The sequence below is a fragment of the Balaenoptera ricei genome, chromosome X, assembly GCF_028023285.1.
Source record: "Balaenoptera ricei isolate mBalRic1 chromosome X, mBalRic1.hap2, whole genome shotgun sequence".
NCBI classification, from domain to species: Eukaryota; Metazoa; Chordata; class Mammalia; order Artiodactyla; family Balaenopteridae; genus Balaenoptera; species Balaenoptera ricei.
This window is the reverse complement of record NC_082660.1, coordinates 100,719,828-100,740,599: the sequence shown is the minus strand read 5'-3', so window position 1 is coordinate 100,740,599 and position 20,772 is coordinate 100,719,828. Positions and strand designations below refer to the sequence as shown.

At 35.9% G+C, this 20,772-nt stretch overlaps 1 protein-coding gene across 1 annotated transcript in view; it reads right to left on the bottom strand.

The window, feature by feature from the left end:
• Positions 1-11,934: 11,934 nt before the first annotated feature.
• The window catches only part of ALG13 (ALG13 UDP-N-acetylglucosaminyltransferase subunit), a 67,096-nt gene continuing 58,258 nt past the window's right edge, over positions 11,935-20,772 (bottom strand). The window contains 3 exon segments of the mRNA XM_059911942.1: positions 11,935-12,854; positions 15,533-15,719; positions 17,463-17,503. Of these exon segments, the coding sequence (XP_059767925.1) occupies positions 12,592-12,854; positions 15,533-15,719; positions 17,463-17,503 (491 nt within the window). The 3' untranslated portion in view covers positions 11,935-12,591.

Genomic DNA, 20,772 nt, shown 5'->3' with positions numbered 1-20,772 from the left:
TGGCTAGGGTAGTATTTTTAAGCTCTAGAGTGGACTTGTATCTTTTTTTTTTTAACATCTACATCAGAGTATAATTGCTTTACAATGTTGTGTTAGTTTCTGCTGTATAACAAAGTGAATCAGCTATATGTATACATATATCCCCATATCCCCTCCCTCTTGCGTCTCCCTCCCACCCTCCCTATCCCATCCCTCTAGGTGGTCACAAAGCACCAAGCTGCTGCTTCCCACTAGCTATCTATTTTACATGTGGTAGTGTATATATGTCAATACTACTTGTTAGTTTATTGGATCTGAGTTGTGGTCTTCTCCTAAAGATATACCATCAGTGTTTGTGGTACTTGAGAGACATGTACATATTAAGAATTATTAATGTTTAAATATAAAATTAAGTGGAATGCCCTTATGCCAAAAGCTTATCTGATGTGAAAGTTGTGACAGCTCTGTAGAAACTTCCCATTACTACACAAATGAAAGGCAATTTCTATAATAACAAAAAGAGCCTGCAACTTTTGATCATCGTAATCAACCTTCATAAATCCATGACTGTGGCACACATCTGCCCTAACCTCAAACCTCACCCGCAAAAAGAAAAGCCTTCTTTACAATGCCAAATGACTTGATAGAACCACAGAAGACTAAATGAAGAAATAATGGCCTGCAGTGTGAATGCCATTTTCAGCAACGTGCAGAGTATTTTGCCTTTTGACTTTATCTATGAGCAGGTTCCAGAGCAACCTAACATCCCAGGAGCTGCACTTCAACACATGCACATACACATACTAAGACATCACCCTTGGTGGCAGTGTGCCTTTTATTTTGGCCTATGGTAGCCAACCAGTTGCAAGTACAGTTAAGCTGGGCTTGGCCATTGTGTCTTTTGCCACAATGTTCAATATACCCCACAATACTCATTGCGACCGATTGCCTGCCAACCTAGAAACCCTCTTGACAGTTCTCTGGTCTTATACAACCCTTAAAACTGAGCCTTGGATGACAAGACAAAAAAGAGGCTTTGGATTTTTGTGGGGAGTGCTTGAGGTACTTAGATGGTGTGGTAAAGAGGCAAACGGAAAAGCTTTCAAAGTAAGGACTAGTATGGATAAGCACTTTAAAATGTAGGGCTAAATCACCATACTGTCAAACTTTTTAGATAACCAAATTGAGGTGGCGTTCCCTGATTTTTTTTAAAACATGTAGTTTCTGGATTAAAACAGTAACATCATCATTTCTCCCTCAACAAAATCCAGAAGTGCAACAGTATATGAAGACTAGCCTGAACGAACTGTAAATCATTTTTCAAAGGTTGAGTTATATTTCGGTTGAATTTCAGATCATAGCACATTCTCACCTTGGGATCACTGTATTCCTAAATTCAACACATCAGACTCATAGTAAGGTTACATTTTAAATTGTGCAATATCACTGACTGGCTTTTATAAATATGCACTTATGACCAATTACTGGAAGGGCTGATTTCCCCAAATTTTATCTAAGAAATAAAATGAATTTGCCAAAACTCTACAGAAAAGAGAAATAAAAGGTAAAAGTGGGAGAGGGTAGTATGGAAGAATGCTAGATTCTATATCTGATATCATACTTTAGCCTCAAAAATTTACAATAAACATATAAAGTGAGATTATAAAATGAGACTGATATTTTCATAAACATGGCAGAATTAATGTGCCCAAATTAATGTTGTTCTTCAAAGCAGTCACCTTAAGCTGCACCCATTTTCGAATGCTGACATTACTCAAATCATTGTGGACTTCTGCTTTTGGGAGGGTCTTCAAAATCCACAATACCACCTCTTAATACCCTCAGTGGTAGAAAATCATAATCTTGTCAGATTAAATTCTTAGAAACAGTCAAAACTAATTTTAGATCCATATTTGGTAAAAATCTGGGCAATCAAGCTGAGTTCTACTTTTTCTGGTAAAAAAATATTTTTCAAGTGCTATCACACAATAGGCACCTTGATAGGCACAATTATAAAATACCAAGACAGTTTCTTGTGGGGTTTGTGAAGTGACCTGAAACTGCTCTTCAGAATCTAGTTTTTTCCTTATCAACTTTGAGGAATAATTTGTGTACAACTACCTGCACCCATTTAAAGTGTACAATTCAGTGAGTCTTCACAGTTGTATACACCCCTAGGACCATCACCAAAATCAAGATACAAAAATTTCCATCACCCCCACACGAGGCCTTGTCCCTCTTTCAAGTCTGGAATCTATTATAGCTTCAAACATGCTTGGAACAGTGGCAGTCTTATTGGAATAAGTTTATAGCCCCCCAGGGAGGAAACATTAAAGAACACCATAGTTAGATATAGAATCTCCACTGATTTGGGAACAACCATAATGACTTAACCCTTGAAATATTTGTGTTTAAACAGTAAAACACATTCCAACTTCCAATGGCTTATGTTGTAAATAAACTCAGTATTGGCTTCCCAAGGCTTATTTGATCCATAAGAAATCACACTTTATAATACAGAGGCTCTGACAACTAGACTGTTAGCAGGAAGAAAGGGCAGTAAGGAAAAGCTCCGGCCTTCCCAGGAAATTGAGGGGAGGGTTTTGGATTCAGGAGGAGCTCTGGTAACATAAGTAGGAGGCGACTCTAATGGGAGGATGGCAACAGCCAACTGAATTTTCAGGTCATTTGAAAATCACATGTTCACACTAGGTAGTTCCTGTATAAGATCCGGTCATATTATTTGAAGTACAGATTCATCCATTTTTGGTCACATCTTATAGGACTTCCTTTTACAACATATATTAAGCAATCAGTTTAAATAACCAAAGCAATGTATCCTGTAGTCCAATAAGCAGAGTGATGACTGTGCTTAGTATACTTAGGCAGGAGAAGCAGTCAGAATTCTTGAGTGTCTAGTAGGATTCATTGGAACCAATGGCACTAAAATAAATGTTGTGGGAGCTCATGAGGAAACCTCTAAACCCAAAGGGTTAACACATTAGTCTGTAGTTTTCTTAATGTTAAAGGCAACCCAATTTGATAAATTAACTTAAAATTTTTTAACTGTTCAAATTACTCTTCTAACATAGTACAAGTAAACCCATATGTTCTCTTATTTCAACTATAAAGACAAAGACCTTCTCAAGGACATTTCAGTTCAGATAGGGATAAACATCCTTCTCAAGTGAAAGCATTTTAATTCATCTGTTTCTTATAACATAGGAATGCATACCAGTGGTAGGATTCAAGAAAGTATCACTATTTAAACTCTGCACAGGAATCAAGATGTCTCAAAAACAGGTTGAAATTGAGGATGAAGAATTTCTACCTATTCAGAACAATGAATGTAGTTTGGAGCCAACATTTCCTAGAAGATAAAGAATACTTTTAGAAAACACAGGCAGTGTTTAATTCACTTTCTTAGCCTAGTTGGAGGCCCCAATCACACATCACCATACAGAAAACGTATGCATTGAACTTAAGGTTAAAATTGTATCTCCCGAGCTTAATCACGAAAAGGGAAAATTCCAAATGTGTTTGTGTAAATGGCATTTGGCTTTGCAGACTACTATTTTAAAAGCTAAAGCCTCCTTGAGTAACTATTACTTTTATTTAAATATTTTCTGTAGGAAGTGCAAAGTTACTGTCATCCTTAAATGTGTTAAAAAGAATCTTGTACAATAAAATGATTTTGTGTGTTTTTAGCTTCAGTATAAACAAAAATAAAGCATTTACTTTTTTCCTCCAAAATGTATGGCTGCTCAGATTTAAGGTGTTTGTTCCTCCCTTTTCCAACATAATCATTTATAGCCATCTATTTGTGAACAACAGTGGATTTTACACTATCATTTAACCAGCAGACACAGTGAAGGGAGACCTCCACAGTCCAATATATTTTGAAAAGTTCATGACTGAGCATAAACATTATTACTATCATTCTTTTATATCTCCCATTAAACAAAGCTGTATTAAATATTGAGAAAATTGAATAAGCATTCATAAAGAACTTTGAGATGATGACATGAAGGGACCAATACAGCTATAAAGCTATGGCGTACAACACTGACAAACCTTACTGGCCTTATCCTGAAAACTTCTGAGTATCCAAAGAATGATACATGTCGTACAGAGCAGTTTCAATCTGTGGGTCAGTGAGAAGACATAAATTGAGGTTAAGCTGGTCATTATTCAGCTAGTATAATCTGAGTACATTTGGGTAATATTTTCTGAAGTTATCAGTTGACATTTCTTTTAAAGTTTTTTCTGTAGTCATGGACTTTCCAGCAATTAACTTTCCCCTAATTAATTCACATTCCTGAAGTTTTGTCTTTTACTAATTAACTTTTAGGCCACCAGAACACTGGTTGGCATACCAGAACAGCTTCACTTTCAGCCAAATAACTCAGTTGCAAGTCCTGGCCTTATTTTTTTTAATTTTTTTTTATTTTTAAAGTCATGTTTATTTTTTTTTTTTTACATCTTTATTGGAGTATAATTGCTTTACAAGGATGTGTTAGTTTTTGCTTTATAACAAAGTGAATCAGTTATACATATACATATGTTCCCATATCTCTTCCCTCTTGCATCTCCCTCCCTCCCACCCTCCCTATCCCACCCCTCTAGGTGGTCACAAAGCACAGAGCTGATCTCCCTGTGCTATGCGGCTGCTTCCCACTAGCTATCTATATTTTACGTTTGGTAGTGTATATATGTCCATGCCACTCTCTCTCACTTTGTCACAGCTTACACTTCCCCCTCCCCATATCCTCAAGTCCATTCTCTAGTAGGTCTCTGTCTTTATTCCCGCCTTGCCCCTAGGTTCTTCATGACCATTTTTTTTTCTTAGATTCCATATATATGTTAGCATACGGTATTTGTTTTTCTCTGACTTCCTTCACTCTGCATGACAGTCTCTAGGTCCATCCACATCACTACAAATAACTCAATTTCGTTTCTTTTTATGGCTGAGGAATATTCCATTGTATATATGTGCCACATCTTCTTTATCCATTCATCTGTTGATGGACACTTAGATTGCTTCCATGTCCTGGCTATTGTAAATAGAGCTGCAATGAACACTGTGGTACATGACTCGTTTTGAATTATGGTTTTCTACGGGTATATGCCCAGTAGTGGGATTGCTGGGTCATATGGTAGTTCTATTTTTAGTTTTTTAAGGAACCTCCATACTGTTCTCCATAGTGGCTGTATCAATTTACATTCCCACCAACAGTGCAAGAGGGTTCCCTTTTCTCCACACCCTCTCCAGCATTTATTGTTTGGAGATTTTTTGATGATGGCCATTCTGACTGGTGTGAGGTGATACCTCACTGCAGTTTGGATTTGCATTTCTCTAATGATTAGCGATGTTGAGCATCCTTTCATGTGTTTGTTGGCAATCTGTATATCTTCTTTGGAGAAAGGTCTGTTTAAGTCTTCTGCCCATTTTTGGATTGGGTTATTTGTTTTTTTGATATTTAGGTGCATGAGCTGCTTGTAAATTTTGGAGATTAATCCTTTGTCAGTTGCTTCATTTGCAAATATTTTCTCCCATTCTGAGGGTTGTCTTTTGGTCTCATGTTTTCCTTTGCTGTGCAAAAGCTTTGAAGTTTTATTAGATCCCATTTGTTTATTTCTGTTTTTATTTCCATTTCTCTAGGTGGGTCAAAAAGGATCTGGCTGTGATTTATGTCATAGAGTGTTCTGCCTATGTTTTCCTCTAAGAGTTCGATAGTGTCTGGCCTTACACTTAGGTCTTTAATCCATTTTGAGTTTATTTTTGTGTATGGTGTTAGGGAGTTTTCTAATTTCATACTTTTACATGTACCTGTCCAGTTTTCCCAGCACCACTTATTGAAGAGGCTTTTTCTCCACTGTATATTCTTGCCTTCTTTATCAAAGATAAGGTGACCATATATGCGTGGGTTCATCTCTGGGCTTTCTATCCTGTTCCATTGGTCTATATTTCTGTTTTTGTGCCAGTACCATACTGTCTTGATTACTGTAGCTTTGTAGTATAGTCTGAAGTCAGGGAGCCTGATTCCTCCAGCTCCATTTTTCGTTCTCAAGATTGCTTTGGTTATTCGGGGTCTTTTGTGTTCCCATACAACTTGTGAAATTTTTTGTTCTAGTTCTGTGAAAAATATGGCCTTTTTTAAAAATAAATTTATTTTTGGCCACGTTGGGTCTTTGCTGCTGCATGCGGGCTTTCTCTAGTTGTGGCGAGCAGGGGTACGCTTTGTTGCAGTGCATGGGCTTCTCATTGTGGTGGCTTCTCTTGTTGCAGAGCACAGGCTCTAGGCATGCAGGCTTCAGTAGTTGTGGCACACGGGCTCAGTAGTTGTAGCTCATGGGCTCTAGAGCGCAGGCTCACTAGTTGTGGCACACGGGCTTAGTTGCTCCGCGGCATGTGGGATCTTCCCGGACCAGGGCTCAAACCCATGTTCCCCACACATTGGCAGGCGGATTCTTAACCACTGCACCACCAGGGAAGCCCTGGCCTAATTATTTTAAGTGTGATTGGGTGTATAACATTTATACATTGGTTAGGTAAAACAATTAAAAAAGCAGTAATATATCTGGAAAAGATGTGCAACCAGTATAAGCAAATTCCAACAACTCAATAATAAAAACACAAACAATTTGAACACATTTCAAAAACAAATATATACAACTAGCAAATAAGCACGTGAAAAGGTGTTAAACATAATCATAGGGAAATGCAAATTAAAACCACAATGAGATACCACTTACTACCAAACCCACCAGAATGGCTACGATCAAAAAGACTGATACCACCAAATGCTGACGGGGATGAAAAACAACTGGAATTCTCATATACTGCTGGTGGGAGTATAAAATGGTACAATCACTTTGGAAAAATCGCCTTCATTTCCGTACTAAACATATACCTAACCTATGACCCAGTAATTCCAAGAGGAATGAAAACAAATGCTCGTAAGAAGACTTGTACAAAAATGTTCATAGCAGCTTCATGCGTATCTAAAAACTAGAAATGGCTCAGGTATCCATCAACAGGAGAACGGCATTTTTGTACAATGAAATGCTGCTCAGCAATAAAAAGAACTATTGACACGTACAACATGGATGAATCCCAAATACCTATGTTAAAGAAGCCTTACACAAAGGAGCACATACTCTGATTCATTTATATACAGTTTAAAAAACAAACTATGATAGGAGAAAAATCAGAAGAGAAAGTGTTTGCCTAGGGGACAGGGATCGGGGAAGCAGGGATTGACTGGGAAAAGCATGAGAGAATTTTCTGGAGTGATGAAAATGTTATCTTGATAAAGGCTTGGGTTTCACAGATGTGTGATTTGTCAAAATTCACTGCATCAAACACTTAAGATTTGTGCATTTCATCACATGTAAACTTTACCTCAAAAAGAAAAGAACCTTTAAAAAAGAAACTTTAACAAATACTGAACTCTAGTTAACAATATCCATGCTGAGATGTTTAGGGGTGAAGTGTATTTAAGTCTGCAATTTTCTTTGTAATCATCAAAAAATAGGATTTATAGATGGTTATGTGAAAAGGTAAGTGTAGTAAAATGTTAACTATATGATCTAGGTAGTGGATATACAGATGTACATTGCAGTTATTTCAACTTTCATGTTTAAAATTTTTCATAATAAAATGTTGGAAAAAAATAAGCAGTGAGTAAAAGAAAAGAACTAGGTTAACAAAAGCCAAATCTATACCGTGCTTCAAAACAACTAGGAGGAAGAAAACTTCTTGAGTAGCTGAAGCTCTTTTAGCAGAGCTAAAAGAATGAAAGAAAATTAAAACAAAGTTCAACTGCTGATGCAAGCAAAGCAACTGAATATAAAACAGTTTGTTTTTCTGTGGGACTATACATGTGGTAGAACTTTTATTTCTTTTATTGTGGTAAGAATATTTACCATGAGATTACCCTCAAGAGATTTTTAAGCGTACAATATTGTTATCTACAGGCACAAAGTTGTAGAACAGATCTCTGGAACTTATCTTGCATAACTGAAATTTATCAAGATAAAAATTGTTACCCTGATCTGGTTAATACACCAGCAAGGAAATAAAAGCTTTTTTAAGTCAAGAACTTTAATACCCTACTACTATTAGGGTAGAATTCTTTTTCTACAATTCTGCAAATGATTTGAAAAAGCTGTATTATATAGTTTAGAAAAAGCCATAAGATCTGCAAGAAAAGGTGTGCTAGTTCATTAGGTGAAGGGACTGATCACCTATATAACACCAATACATCAATAACTATTATTAATATTTGGCTAAAATAGATCTTAACATTTTATTCATTGACTGGCCTGAATTCATAAGAATTGATTCAGTTTAATCTCAATATTGTAGAATTACTCTCCACCCCTCTCATAAAAGGTTTAGCCAGTGGCAGGAGCCACCTACCAGACAAAAAAAAAAAAAAAAAAAGCTCTTCAACACTAAAGGATTCCTGGTTTCCAAGCTCCCCTCTGGCAGCCATAAGGAGAAAAGTGAACTCAAAAGTGGTGGTGGTGATTATTAGAAAACAATGAAGCAGTTAAACCTGAAGTGGTTCACTCACCTCAATTAGTTTCAACTATAAATAAATGTCATGGTTTAATATAGTTTAGTTTTACATGTAGCTAGTGAATATTCTTGAGAATTATAGGACTTTAAGAATCAGTTGCCTAGGGGCTTCCCTGGTGGCGCAGTGGTTGAGAATCTGCCTGCTAATGCAGGGGACACGGGTTCGAGCCCTGGTCTGGGAAGATCCCACATGCCGCGGAGCAACTGAGCCCGTGAGCCACAACTACTGAGCCTGCGCGTCTGGAGCCCGTGCTCCGCAACAAGAGAGGCCGCGATAGTGAGAGGCCCGCGCACCGCGATGAAGAGTGGCCCCCGCTTGCCACAACTAGAGAAAGCCCTCGCACAGAAACGAAGACCCAACGCAGCCAAAAATAAATAAATAAAATTTAAAAATAAAATAAAAATAACAAATGTTCAAGTACAATTGGTGTCTAAAGAAAAAAAAGAATTCCCCCACCCTTGGTATCTAATCAAGTTCCTTTCTAAAAAAAAAAAAAAAAAAAAGAATCAGTTGCCTATACTATAGGCTTCCCCCAACCCCCAGATATCTTAACAAGGGTACCTATGAACCTTATGTGACAGTGTCTCTAAGATCTTGTTTCTTTTCAGGATTCAAGGCAAAATGTTTAAAAACCTGAACTTTTACTAACTTTATAAACATTACCTCTCCAGATGGCCAGTTACCAAGGTAGTTTTTCTTCAACTATTATGAAAGATTTCAAACACAAAAGTAGAGGGAATAGCACAATGAACTCAATCTTCAACAGTTATTATTCAACAGTTACAAACACGCAGCTTATCTTCATCTATAAACCCCACCCCCAGATTATTTTGAGATGATACCCAGATTTATCATTCTAAAGCAGTTTTAGTCACTCAGTAGGTAGTTACCTAAACTCAGGTCCATCCTTTCCTGAAGCTCCATCTTTCCACATACAGGCACCCCACACATCCCTGAAACTGCCTTTGATGACTGAGGCAGGAGAGAAGACAAGCGTTCTAAATCAAGTTGCTCCAACTGAAATTTAACATCCTAGCTAAGATGGGGGAAACAAGAGGTTGCCTTTTGCTGTATTAGTTCTCCTGAATTCTTTTTATTATAAATGGAAATATAAATGGCCTCAAAGAGGTTTCACATAAAATGGACAAAATTTGACCCAGATTTAGAAAAATCTAGATTAAGTTCATGCCCTACCCTTCTCCAATGGACTATTTCATTATTCATGGAGATTTATGTCTGAATTAAGTTCTGAATGTATGGTGTTCGCATACAAAAAATCATGATTTGTTTATACTTTTACTTCCAAAGCTAATTAAAAGGTTATGCCTTGATTATAGGCTCTAAGGAAATGAAAGATGTTTTAAATTCACAAGTCTTGAATTTCAACAGTAAAACAGATTCAATATTTTCATCTGCTCTTAATCAAGGCAGAAAACCACAATTAGTTTTGAGAAAAAATATACACAGCATAAAAATGAATTCTAATTGTTTTTCCTCACTATGGAAATGATCCAGCTTTCTACCTTTGGTGTAAACCAGATTTATCTCAGGAAGGCGGTGAAAGTAAAGGGTCCAGAACAAACCACAGTGCCTTTATATCCTCCTTCCCCCAACAATTCTCAATGGTTGAAAGTTGGGTATAACAACAGAGAAAAAGACAGGATGTCTTTTGTAATATCAACAGCAACTATAGAGGTTATATGTAAAAAGTCTACCACTATGCTTATACTATAGGTTGATTAAACATGTTGAGTCTTAGGTTTTTTTTTTTTAATTACCAGAAAGACCACTTTGTTTTTAACCCAGAAGCTGCCTTCTGCAGACTTCTGCTGCAGTACAGGTTACCTTCACCCTCCCAACTCACAAAACAATAGGAGGGTCAGGGCTCACTCCTTGATTATTTCTTAGAGAAGTCTGACTGTAAAGCATAAACAAGTGGACTATACTTGTATGATTTAAACAGACCATTCATACCATTGATTTCAACACTGGTAACAACAATTAGGTTGATCTTGGGTTTTTAAGTTAATAACAAGCATCTCATTAAACTGCATTAAATTAGTAATGGAAATCAAGGCAAGGCAGCAACCTACAAGTTTAAAAAATAAACAAATCAACTGGAAGCCTAAGGCAAATGTACTTATCTCAAAACCGCACAATTTCCAGACCCACATTCTCAAGATAGACTACAACCTTCTAAAACATTGCTTAGAAGCTAATTAGTGAACCACTGACAGTTGAAGAAATAGGACAATCACTTGCTGTGAGTTATGTACATTTCAGAAATGCTGGCATATTTGAAAAATGTTGGAGAGGGGTTGTTCCATGTTTCAAGCTCGACTAAAATAAACCTTTAAACATAAAACAATCTGTAGGCTGCACAAATTGAGAACCCAAGAGGTTAGCAGAGAAAAAGCTGAAACATTAATACAGAGGTTGTTAGAAAGATCAGTGCACTGTTGCCCATCTTTCTTTATTAAAGTTGTCAGATGCCAACTTGTAGAGCAAGGACTTGGAAAGATCCAGGATGCAAAACCGAAACACTACCAGTTCCATGTCTATTACGAAGCAGAAGCCTTAACTAGTACACTGACTGATTTGAAACTCACTGTTATCAATCATCTTGAGAACAGTATACTGAAGATAGGATATCTTCTTTGCAATGGATTCCACTCTAGTTCTTTCACCTGTTCAAGCACCTTGAGCCCTGAGTCTCAACTGGTTCTTTTTGCCTGGGGTATAGCTGAAGGTGGGAAAGAACAGAATGATTCACAAACATAAATAACTTTTAAAGGAGGCAATATAAATAGGTTTTGTAGCAACCAAAGAACACTTTTAAAATAGCTGTTTATAGGTGAGACAGAGCAAAGCATTCATGATGAATTAATTACCCCTCAGAGGAGAACTGAATGAATACAGAAAATCTTGTAGTCTTCGGGTAGACGAAAGGGAGAGAAGGGAGAAGGCAGAAAGGCTGATAAAATGTGTCTCACAGAAAGCTGAAGACAAGGCAGGCCTGGAGAGATACAAGGTTAATCTAAACAATAATTTAAAGATTCAACAGCCATTAGAAATATAGGACAATGAGAAAGTAAGTCTAGATTAAAGTTCCATAACAGATTTTTTTTTTAAAAAAACAGAAACACAACTTAAAGGGACATTCTCAAGGGAAAAGAACTGGATATGGTAGTATGCATTGCAATGTCCTGAGATTAAATAACATTTCAACTGACCCTGCCAATTCATGCTATAAATTCACATTTTCTGGCAACCAAAATACTAGGGGGAAAACATATGGGAACAATCAAATGTCTGGTACTCTTTGCTGCCATGAAAAAGCAAAAGAAAATCTCACTCATCTTAGCAATTTTAAATGCTAATTTTTATTTACTGCTAAATGTGCAACAGACATCAATACTGTGCAGGAAAATGGTTACATAAATCTAATATTAAACAACAGCACATGGGATAAATCTAAAGCAGAGCACCATGTGCCTTCAGAACTGATTAATATCACAGAACACAACTCAGTTCAGACAATTCTTAAGAAACCTGAAGAGCACTCTCAGTTAATATTAAGCTAGTTACCCAGAAACAAATGCTCTTGGTTTTGTTGTTTCATTTTCTAGGAAAAAGTAGTTTTTCCAATTTTGCATGGTTTAATACGATGTGTGACATCTGAACCAAGGCAACAGTTCGTCAGATTTACTCCTTTTATCAATTGGTACCATCAGCTAATACAAAGTTGACAAGCTGGCTGACAGGAAAAGAGCTGAATACAATGAAATATGCTCAAATATGGGGCCAGTTGTACATCCATCTCAGTGTCCTTATTCACAACCCAAAGAAATATTTCTTTATTTTAAAGTACTATTTTAAATCAAAAGATAAAATAATCTTAAAGACAGATACAATAGTAACCACCCTAACCACCCTAAATCACTTAAACACTAACATAAAACACTTTTAAAAAACCAAACAACAAGAAAAATGGCAGTGCAAGAACACGTCATACTGCTGAACCTTACATATTCTGAGGTACATAATGAGAAGGTGAGGGAGGTGAAGCAATATAGGCAAGTGGCCCAGGACTCATAGCACCACTAATTTGAGAACCAACATATGCTGCACCGACTGGATGCCAGGGGGCAACACAGGGATAATCTGGCACAACAGGAAGGCAGGAATCAAAACCTGGCAAAGGTCGCTGCCCATAGGAATCTGACATCACTGGATAATAGAATGCTCCATGAGGGACAGATGCAGGGTCAGCATTTGGAAAAGTACCTGAAACAAAGAAAGCATATAGTACACTTCATATACAAAGATTCATTAACATGAACATAAATGGATGTTCCTACAGGTAAAAATGAAATTTAGCATTAACTCCAAGAAAGATCATAGCAATTGCAGCAGGAGCACTTTAGATATGAACATTAGTGACTAAAAACAGGCTACTAAAATATGAAAATTTTCTAATTAAAAAAATTAAATATATAAATGTATGTACAATGTGTCAGCTGTATTCTACCTAGAGACAGCTGCTATCCTGGGATGATTTAGATATCAACAGACTACACAAAGAAACGTTCTCTAGAGTCATTCTTGTCAGTTCAGTTCTTATAAGAGTTCGTCACAATTAAGTTATCAAACAGTTTTCCAGTATAACACACACCATCCAAATAACCATTTTGTATTATTTTAGCAATTAAAAACTTAGGTGTTTTTACAGTCTGGTCTATACTTGAAGGCAAAACTCTGAAGAGCATCCCAAAAGACCAAACATTTAAGTGTCATCTCTTGAATGTCATGAACATGCTAGCATCATTTAAAATTTACAGCACTTTCACTACCATGCACCAGTTTCAATGGAAATAAACAGATGCTGTTCTGACCTTATTATAGTAACTATATAAATATTAAAAAAAAGGAGTTTCTCATTACTTGGGATAACTTAAGTTCGTTTTGTGAAGTAAAGACTGGCACTGTCTCATGTTTACTACAATAAAAAACAGCTCTATAAAAGGTACATGAAACAAAAATGTAATAAAGGTTGATACTTTAATTTTTATTACCATGGGCCACATCACACCACCACATGAAGAATAAGATTCTATAGTGCTAATATTCTAAAACTATTAATACGCTTTAAGAAAAGGGAGGAGAGAAAGAAAATTCACATTCCTCACGTGCACCAGGAACAGTATACTTATACATATAAGGTTTCATATAGTTCTTATAACAACACTGGAAAGTCATAAAATACATTATTTCCCACTTTACACAAAATCAGGCTTAGGGAGGTTAAGTAACTTAGCCAAAATCACAACCATCAAGCAGCAGTTGCTGGAATGGAAAACAGATTTGGTTGGGTTAGTCCACATCGCTTCTTCTACCTCCTGCTGATTCTAAGAAGGGCAGTCCAAAGATCCTACTCTAAATCCTTGAAAATGCCTCCCCATCTCTATTATACTGTGAACTCACAGACAAAGCAACCATCCTTATGGTCTGGCACAGAGGTCTCAAACTTTTTTTTCTTAGGATCCCTTTACACTCTTAAAAATTGAGGATCCCAAATAGCTTTTGTTTATGTGGGTTATATCTATCAATATTTACCACATTAGGAATTAAACTAAGTTAAAAATATTATTTTATGTAAAAATAAACCCATTATGTTAAACTCATTTTCCCTAAAAATTTGTATTTTCCAAAAAAAAAGAAAACAAATTGTGAGACCAGTGGCATTGTTTTACACTTGTGCAATCTCTAATGTATGGCTTAATAGAAGACAGCTGGATTCTCATATCTGCTTCTGTATTTTATCTATTATGATACATTTAGTTGAAATACATGAAGAAAATCTGGCTTCATACAGATATGTAGCTGGAAAAGAGAGAAGTCTTAATAATTAGGCTTTTCAGATAATTGTAGATATTCTTTGATGCTATACCAAAACTAGGTAAGTGGTAATTTCTTAGAGGTCAGTAGCAATGTGGACTTTTCATACTTTGTTAACATTAAAATCCATTGTTTTATCTTGCATCTTGGATAGATCTTTTACTAAATCATGCACAGGTAAGATTATACATTGGTAATTGGGAAAATATTATTTCACTGAGTTATACAGATCTACCAAATGTTGACACATTTCATTATACAATGTAAAGCACCACATTCATTAATAGCCCCCCACCATCTATTTTATTAGAAGAGTTAATGAAGTATTGGAAGCTGTCAAGCTCATGGTGGTAGATAAAAATTAGAATTTTGGATAACCTGTATTTGAGTGCTGGAATTTTAATCTCTGACAAAAAATACTATCCGTTGCTTTTCTTGAAGTGATAAGGCTTAGCTGTTCATTTGAGAAAATGTCTGCCGGATCCCCAAGTCTGAATAACCATCGTCTGTCTATCACTCTTTCAAGTAAAAATAGTGTTCCATGAAAAGTCAGCTAGTTTAGCTCGAAACTCAAGCTTACAACCCTTTTCTTTAAAGTTAATCACCATACGTCAGTATGCAGAGAGCTTTATGAATACTTCCTATTTTGTCATACAGAATACTAAGTACAATTATTCAAAGAATAAAAATTTAGTAAAATAAGAATGTCTCTGAACAAACACAAAATAAATAAAACTGGCATTTTTATATCATGAGTGTGAAGACACTAAGTACTAGCACAGTTTGGTGCCCCTGACTTGATTTGTGCTTAGGTGCCAGCTATTCTACCCGCCACTGATTTTTGCACCCTTAATGCAAATTTAACACAGCAAAAGGGACAAAATCCGTGTATTATGATGAATACTTTTAGCCTCATGGATCCCTTGAAAGGATCTCAGGGACCCCAAAAGGTTCACATACCATGCTTTAAGAAATGCTGGTCTAGTATAATATCTGAAGGCTATTATTAAATTACACACAATAAAATCCAATTGTCTTTCTTGCAGGGAATCTCATTACATACTTACCATGTGCTGATACATCTGCCTGTGTGCCATCTCGTCCCCCCACCTCACTGTATAACTGAGGAATGGTTTGATTCACCAGAGGTGGCGGCTCAGTATAGACAGGATAATCCTCTACATGAAGCTGCTGCTGCTGCTGCTGCATCTGCGGCACACAGACCGTGGAGTGCCACAAGCTGTGGTGATAGCACTTGGGCAAGAAAGGGAAAAAACACTTTACTATTCCTTTTCTTAAACTAGTACCATTCTTCCAAAAAAAAGTTGGGCCATGATTTCCAGGTGGGATAACAATGACTTTTGAACTAAATGATATGACATTTAGAAAATCTATTCTCTATAACAACTTTAAGATCTTTCGCAGCCTCTGTATCTCATATTTGGACCTAGGAATTATTTTAGGAAAGCACCCTAAGGAAATTAGAGATTTACACAATGATCTGTATACAACAGTGTCTGTCATAGCATTGTTTTTAAAGGCAAAAAAAAATTAACGACCTAAATATTCCACAATAAGAAACTGGATGAATGAATTATGATATATCCATGATGGAATACAATACAGGCAATAAAAAAATCATGGTGTCAAATATTTAAAGAAAAAGTGTTCATATTGTTTAACTTAAAAGTTTACAAAATTACATAGCACAGTCCATATTTTATAAAATAAATAAATAAGCTGTAAGGAAATATAGCAAAGTATACAGTGATTATACAGGTGATTTCGGTTTTCTTTACACATTAGTATTTTCCATATGCACCATAATGAATGCTATTACTTTTAATATGAGAAAATATTAAAATATCTATTCTACATTTCCTTGTATTCCCATGATGTAAAATATAGGAGACTATATTGTACAACACGGGGAATACAGCCAATATTTTATAATAATTGTGAATCACTATACTGTACACCCGTAACATATAATGTTGTACAACTATACTTAAATTTAAAACAAACAAAAATACTAAAAATAAACAAACAAACAAATAAATAAACTGCCACCACCTTGTTTCCACAGGTGACTATAATAAACAAACATAACTGAAGGGGCAAGCACTTTTTCAATTCTTGAAACTGCATTTAGGAAATATAGTCTCAGAGAACAAAAACCCACTCTACTACTCTTATATTATAAATGTGTGCCAGTCAGTAAAGATAGTTTTCTGGAAATGATATGTCCTATGTTTTAGGGAAATCAGTGTCTTGGAAAATATGAACTAATGTGAGTATTATCCAGTAGACTATCTGGTTTACTATGTCATATGCCAAATCTTAAGATGCATCATTCCTTTTCAGAAAATGTATCATCTTATTATATCAGAAGTGTATTTCAGGGGGAAAATGATCCCTGAAAGTATAAAGTAAAAGAGCTCTTACCTTAAATCAGAGACACCTTTCAGCGATATTAAGATACCTGTCAGTACTCCCTTTCTACAACTCAGGGAAGTGGTAAAAATCAGTGTTTGGCAAATATCTATGAACACATGAGTACTTTAAAAATAATACAGCTCTTTAAATGTCTTTGAATTAGTCGGATTACTTTTCACATAAAATGCAGAAATAGCCACAAAAATGTTTTAAGTAAACAGGATAAATAATCCATTTGTTATTTCGAGATAGAAAAACATAGTGAAGGGTTGGCATATGATGTTAAATATGGAGGCCAATATATGCTAAAGTTGTACTTCGTAGGGCCCCCACTCATGACAATTTACAACTATTTTATAAGAGAAACTGAAGCACTGGGAGGTTAAAGTAGAAAACTGACCTGTGTCATCTTCAGAGATATAAAGACAGAAATAAATCTTTTAGGTCCCTCACAGTGTTCTTGGGTTTGAAGGTTCAAGAGTCTGATTACCAAAACGGCTTACATTTTTAAGTTAGAGGTTTTTTTTTTTTTAATCAAAGCAATTTTAACAGGACTCTTACCTGCAATCCCAGATTGAAATAGTACTGCAAAACATTTGCATCTAAAATTAAAAATTTAAATTTTAGTGACTAGATGACATAAACAATTAAAACTTACCACTTAAAAGCTCTTCTCTTTCAGTATCAAGGTAGGTACAACAAATGTAGTCTTCCCACATCAACACTACCCTCAATTCTACCTTATAGTAAATGACCATTTACCTACCACTATAGCTAAGATCATTTTCTGAGCCAAGAAGGTTTAATCAACAAATACAGATTTTATTTTTATCCTTAATATTAGACATATGTTACAGGAATACTACTCTGCAAATATTTAGAGAGACTCTAGTAAAGGCATTTTCTTGCTTGTCTCAAGACTAAAATTTTACTTTAATATAAATCTACAAAAGCAATCATGTTGGTCTTCGGAGGTAATACATAGTACAAACTAATGTTCTACAAATGCCAAGATTAGTGATGTCTACTAAGATAACTAGCACTGTTTGAAACAAATCACCTTGTTTTTATTTAACATGACTAACATACCACCACTAGGACTCCAAAAAGAGGAGGCAATGAGCAAGGTAACTCGAAATAAGTTATACCCTAAGGTGATAAAATTTCTCCAGACATAGAACTTTAAAGTATTTTACAAATGAACAAAAAGTAGATGTATGAGAGAAGAGGGAATAGCCTTAGCATTTCAATTATATCTCTATATATTTTATTTATTTATTCATTCATTCATTCATTCATTCATTTATTTATGGCTGTATTGGGTCTTCGTTTCTGTGGGAGGGCTTTCTCTAGTTGCAGCAAGTGGGGGCCACTCTTCATCACGGTGCGCGGGCCTCTCACTATCGTGGCCTCTCTTGTTGCGGAGCACAGGCTCCAGATGCGCAGGCTCAGCAATTGTGGCTCACGGGCCTAGTCGCTCTGTGGCATGTGGGATCCTCCCAGACCAGGGCTCGAACCCGTGTCCCCTGCATTGGCAGGCAGATTCTCAACCACTGCGCCACCAGGGAAGCCCTCTAAATATATTTTTATTGATTGACCTGGGATTCACATATATTCTTATAAATAAGATAATGTAACTTGATTCCACTAACAAACTCTCAGAAAACAAAACCCCTCTTTCTTAAGTTGGAGACTCCCAATACATACAAATGTACTTACTGCCACTTTGAAAGAATGAGCTTGTATTTTGACTATTATGTGGGAATACAGTATAAAGCGTAATGCTCAAGCTAAAGAATATGAAAAGATAATAGCAGGAAGTAAATCCACAAATGGCATGGGATTCTACCCCTTGGTATTCACATACATCCACACAAAAAATCCATAGCAGTATTATTCTCAATAGCAAAAATGTGGAAACAACCCAAATGTCCATCAACTAACAGATAATAAAATATGGTATATCTATATAATGGAATGTTATTCAGCCGAAAAAAAGAATGAAATACTGATACATGTTACAACATGGATGAACCTTGAAAACATTATGCCAAATGAAAGAAGCCAGCCTACAAAAGACCACATATTGTATGACTCCATCTACATGAAATGTCCAGAACAGGCAAATCTATAGAGACAGAAAGCAGAATAGTAGTTGCCAGGGCCAGAGAGAATGAGGAGTAACTGCTAATGGGTACAGGGTTTCTTTTTGGGGTGATGAAAATATTTTGGAATTAGACGGTGGTGATGGTTGTACAAATTTGTGAATATACTAAAAAGCACTGAATTATACACTTTACATGGATGACTTGCGTGGTATATGAATTATATCTCAAGCTGTTAAACAAAAGTGGCAGGTAAGGACTATAAGAACTCAAAAACATCACTTTGAAATGCAACTGGGGGGTGGGATCATGAAAATGATAGGATTTAAATAGGAAGTTAGATGGAAGAGTAGAGGGGGAGAGAATTTGAGTAGAATCACCATGACAGCAAAGGCTTAGAAGTAGAAAACCAGGTGCATAGAGTTCTTGTAAAAGTAGAAGGAGATAAGGTACAGTTTTGGAAAAATGACCAGCAATTTCTTATAAAACTAAACACACACCTATCTATGCCCATCAATTCCACTCCTAGGTATTTGCCCAAGGGAAATGAAAACACATGTTCACAAAGACTTTTACAAGCATGTTCATAGCAGCTTTATCATAACTGATCCAAACCAGAATAGTCCAGGTGTCCCTCAACAGGAGAATGGACAAACTGTAGAATACCCAGACGATGAAATACTACTCAGCAATAAAAGCAAATAGACTACTGATAATACACAGCAACATGGAAGAATCTCAAAAAATATTACATTGAGTTTAAGAAGCCTTCCATAAAGAGTACATACTGTATTATATTCACATGAAATTCTTAAACAGGTAAAACTAGGGCAGAAAAATATCAGAACAGTGGTTGTCTCTGGGGGGAAGTAGAGATGGGGTAGGGAAAGACTGGGAAGGGGCATGAAGGAACTTTGTGGGATAATGATAATGTTTTATAACTTGATTGGGATTTGGGTTACACAGGTGCATGTACTCATCTGTCAAAACTCAGCAAGTGTACATTTAAGATTTGTTCATTTTATTATATGTAAACTTTACATCAAAAGAAAAAATAAATACCAAACTCTAGTTAATGATATGTATGTTCAAGTTTTTAATGGGGAAGAATGATGTCTACAATTTACTTTGAAATGCACCAAAAAGATGGATTAATTGATGGACAGAGAGATGGATGGAGGAAAAGATGGAGAAATGCATGCTAATGCAAGTATAGTTAACTGTTAACAATAGAATATAGGTGGTGGATATATGAATATTCATCTTAAAATTCAAATTTCATGTATGTCTAAACATTTTCAAAATAAAATGCTGGAAAATACAAAATCAGCATTATGTGCTGAGAAGATCTTGGGCAGGGGTAGGTAGGTGAGGGGAGAGGAGTAAAGGGATCATTGTTCAATGATACATTATTAATAAAATAGAAAACCAAGGAAAAGAGTCAATGTTTTGCATGGCCTAAAGAGAAGAAAGAAGGGAGATGAAGATGAGGAATTTCACTGTAGACAGACTGAGTCTGAATCAAAAGTAAGAAAGCCAAGTGAAAATGTCTAGCAAGTAGGTAGAGGCCAAGGCCAGACAGATTTAGAAATCATCTACATAAAGTTGATAATCAAGTTTTAAGGAAGAGAAAAAGAACAGAATGGAGTTGAAGATCCTGGTGACTACCTTAGGGGTTGAAAAAAACCAAAATAGAATAGAAAAGCAGCTAGAAAAATCAAGGGAATATTACAGCAAAAAAAAAAAAAAAGTATGAAGAAGCTACA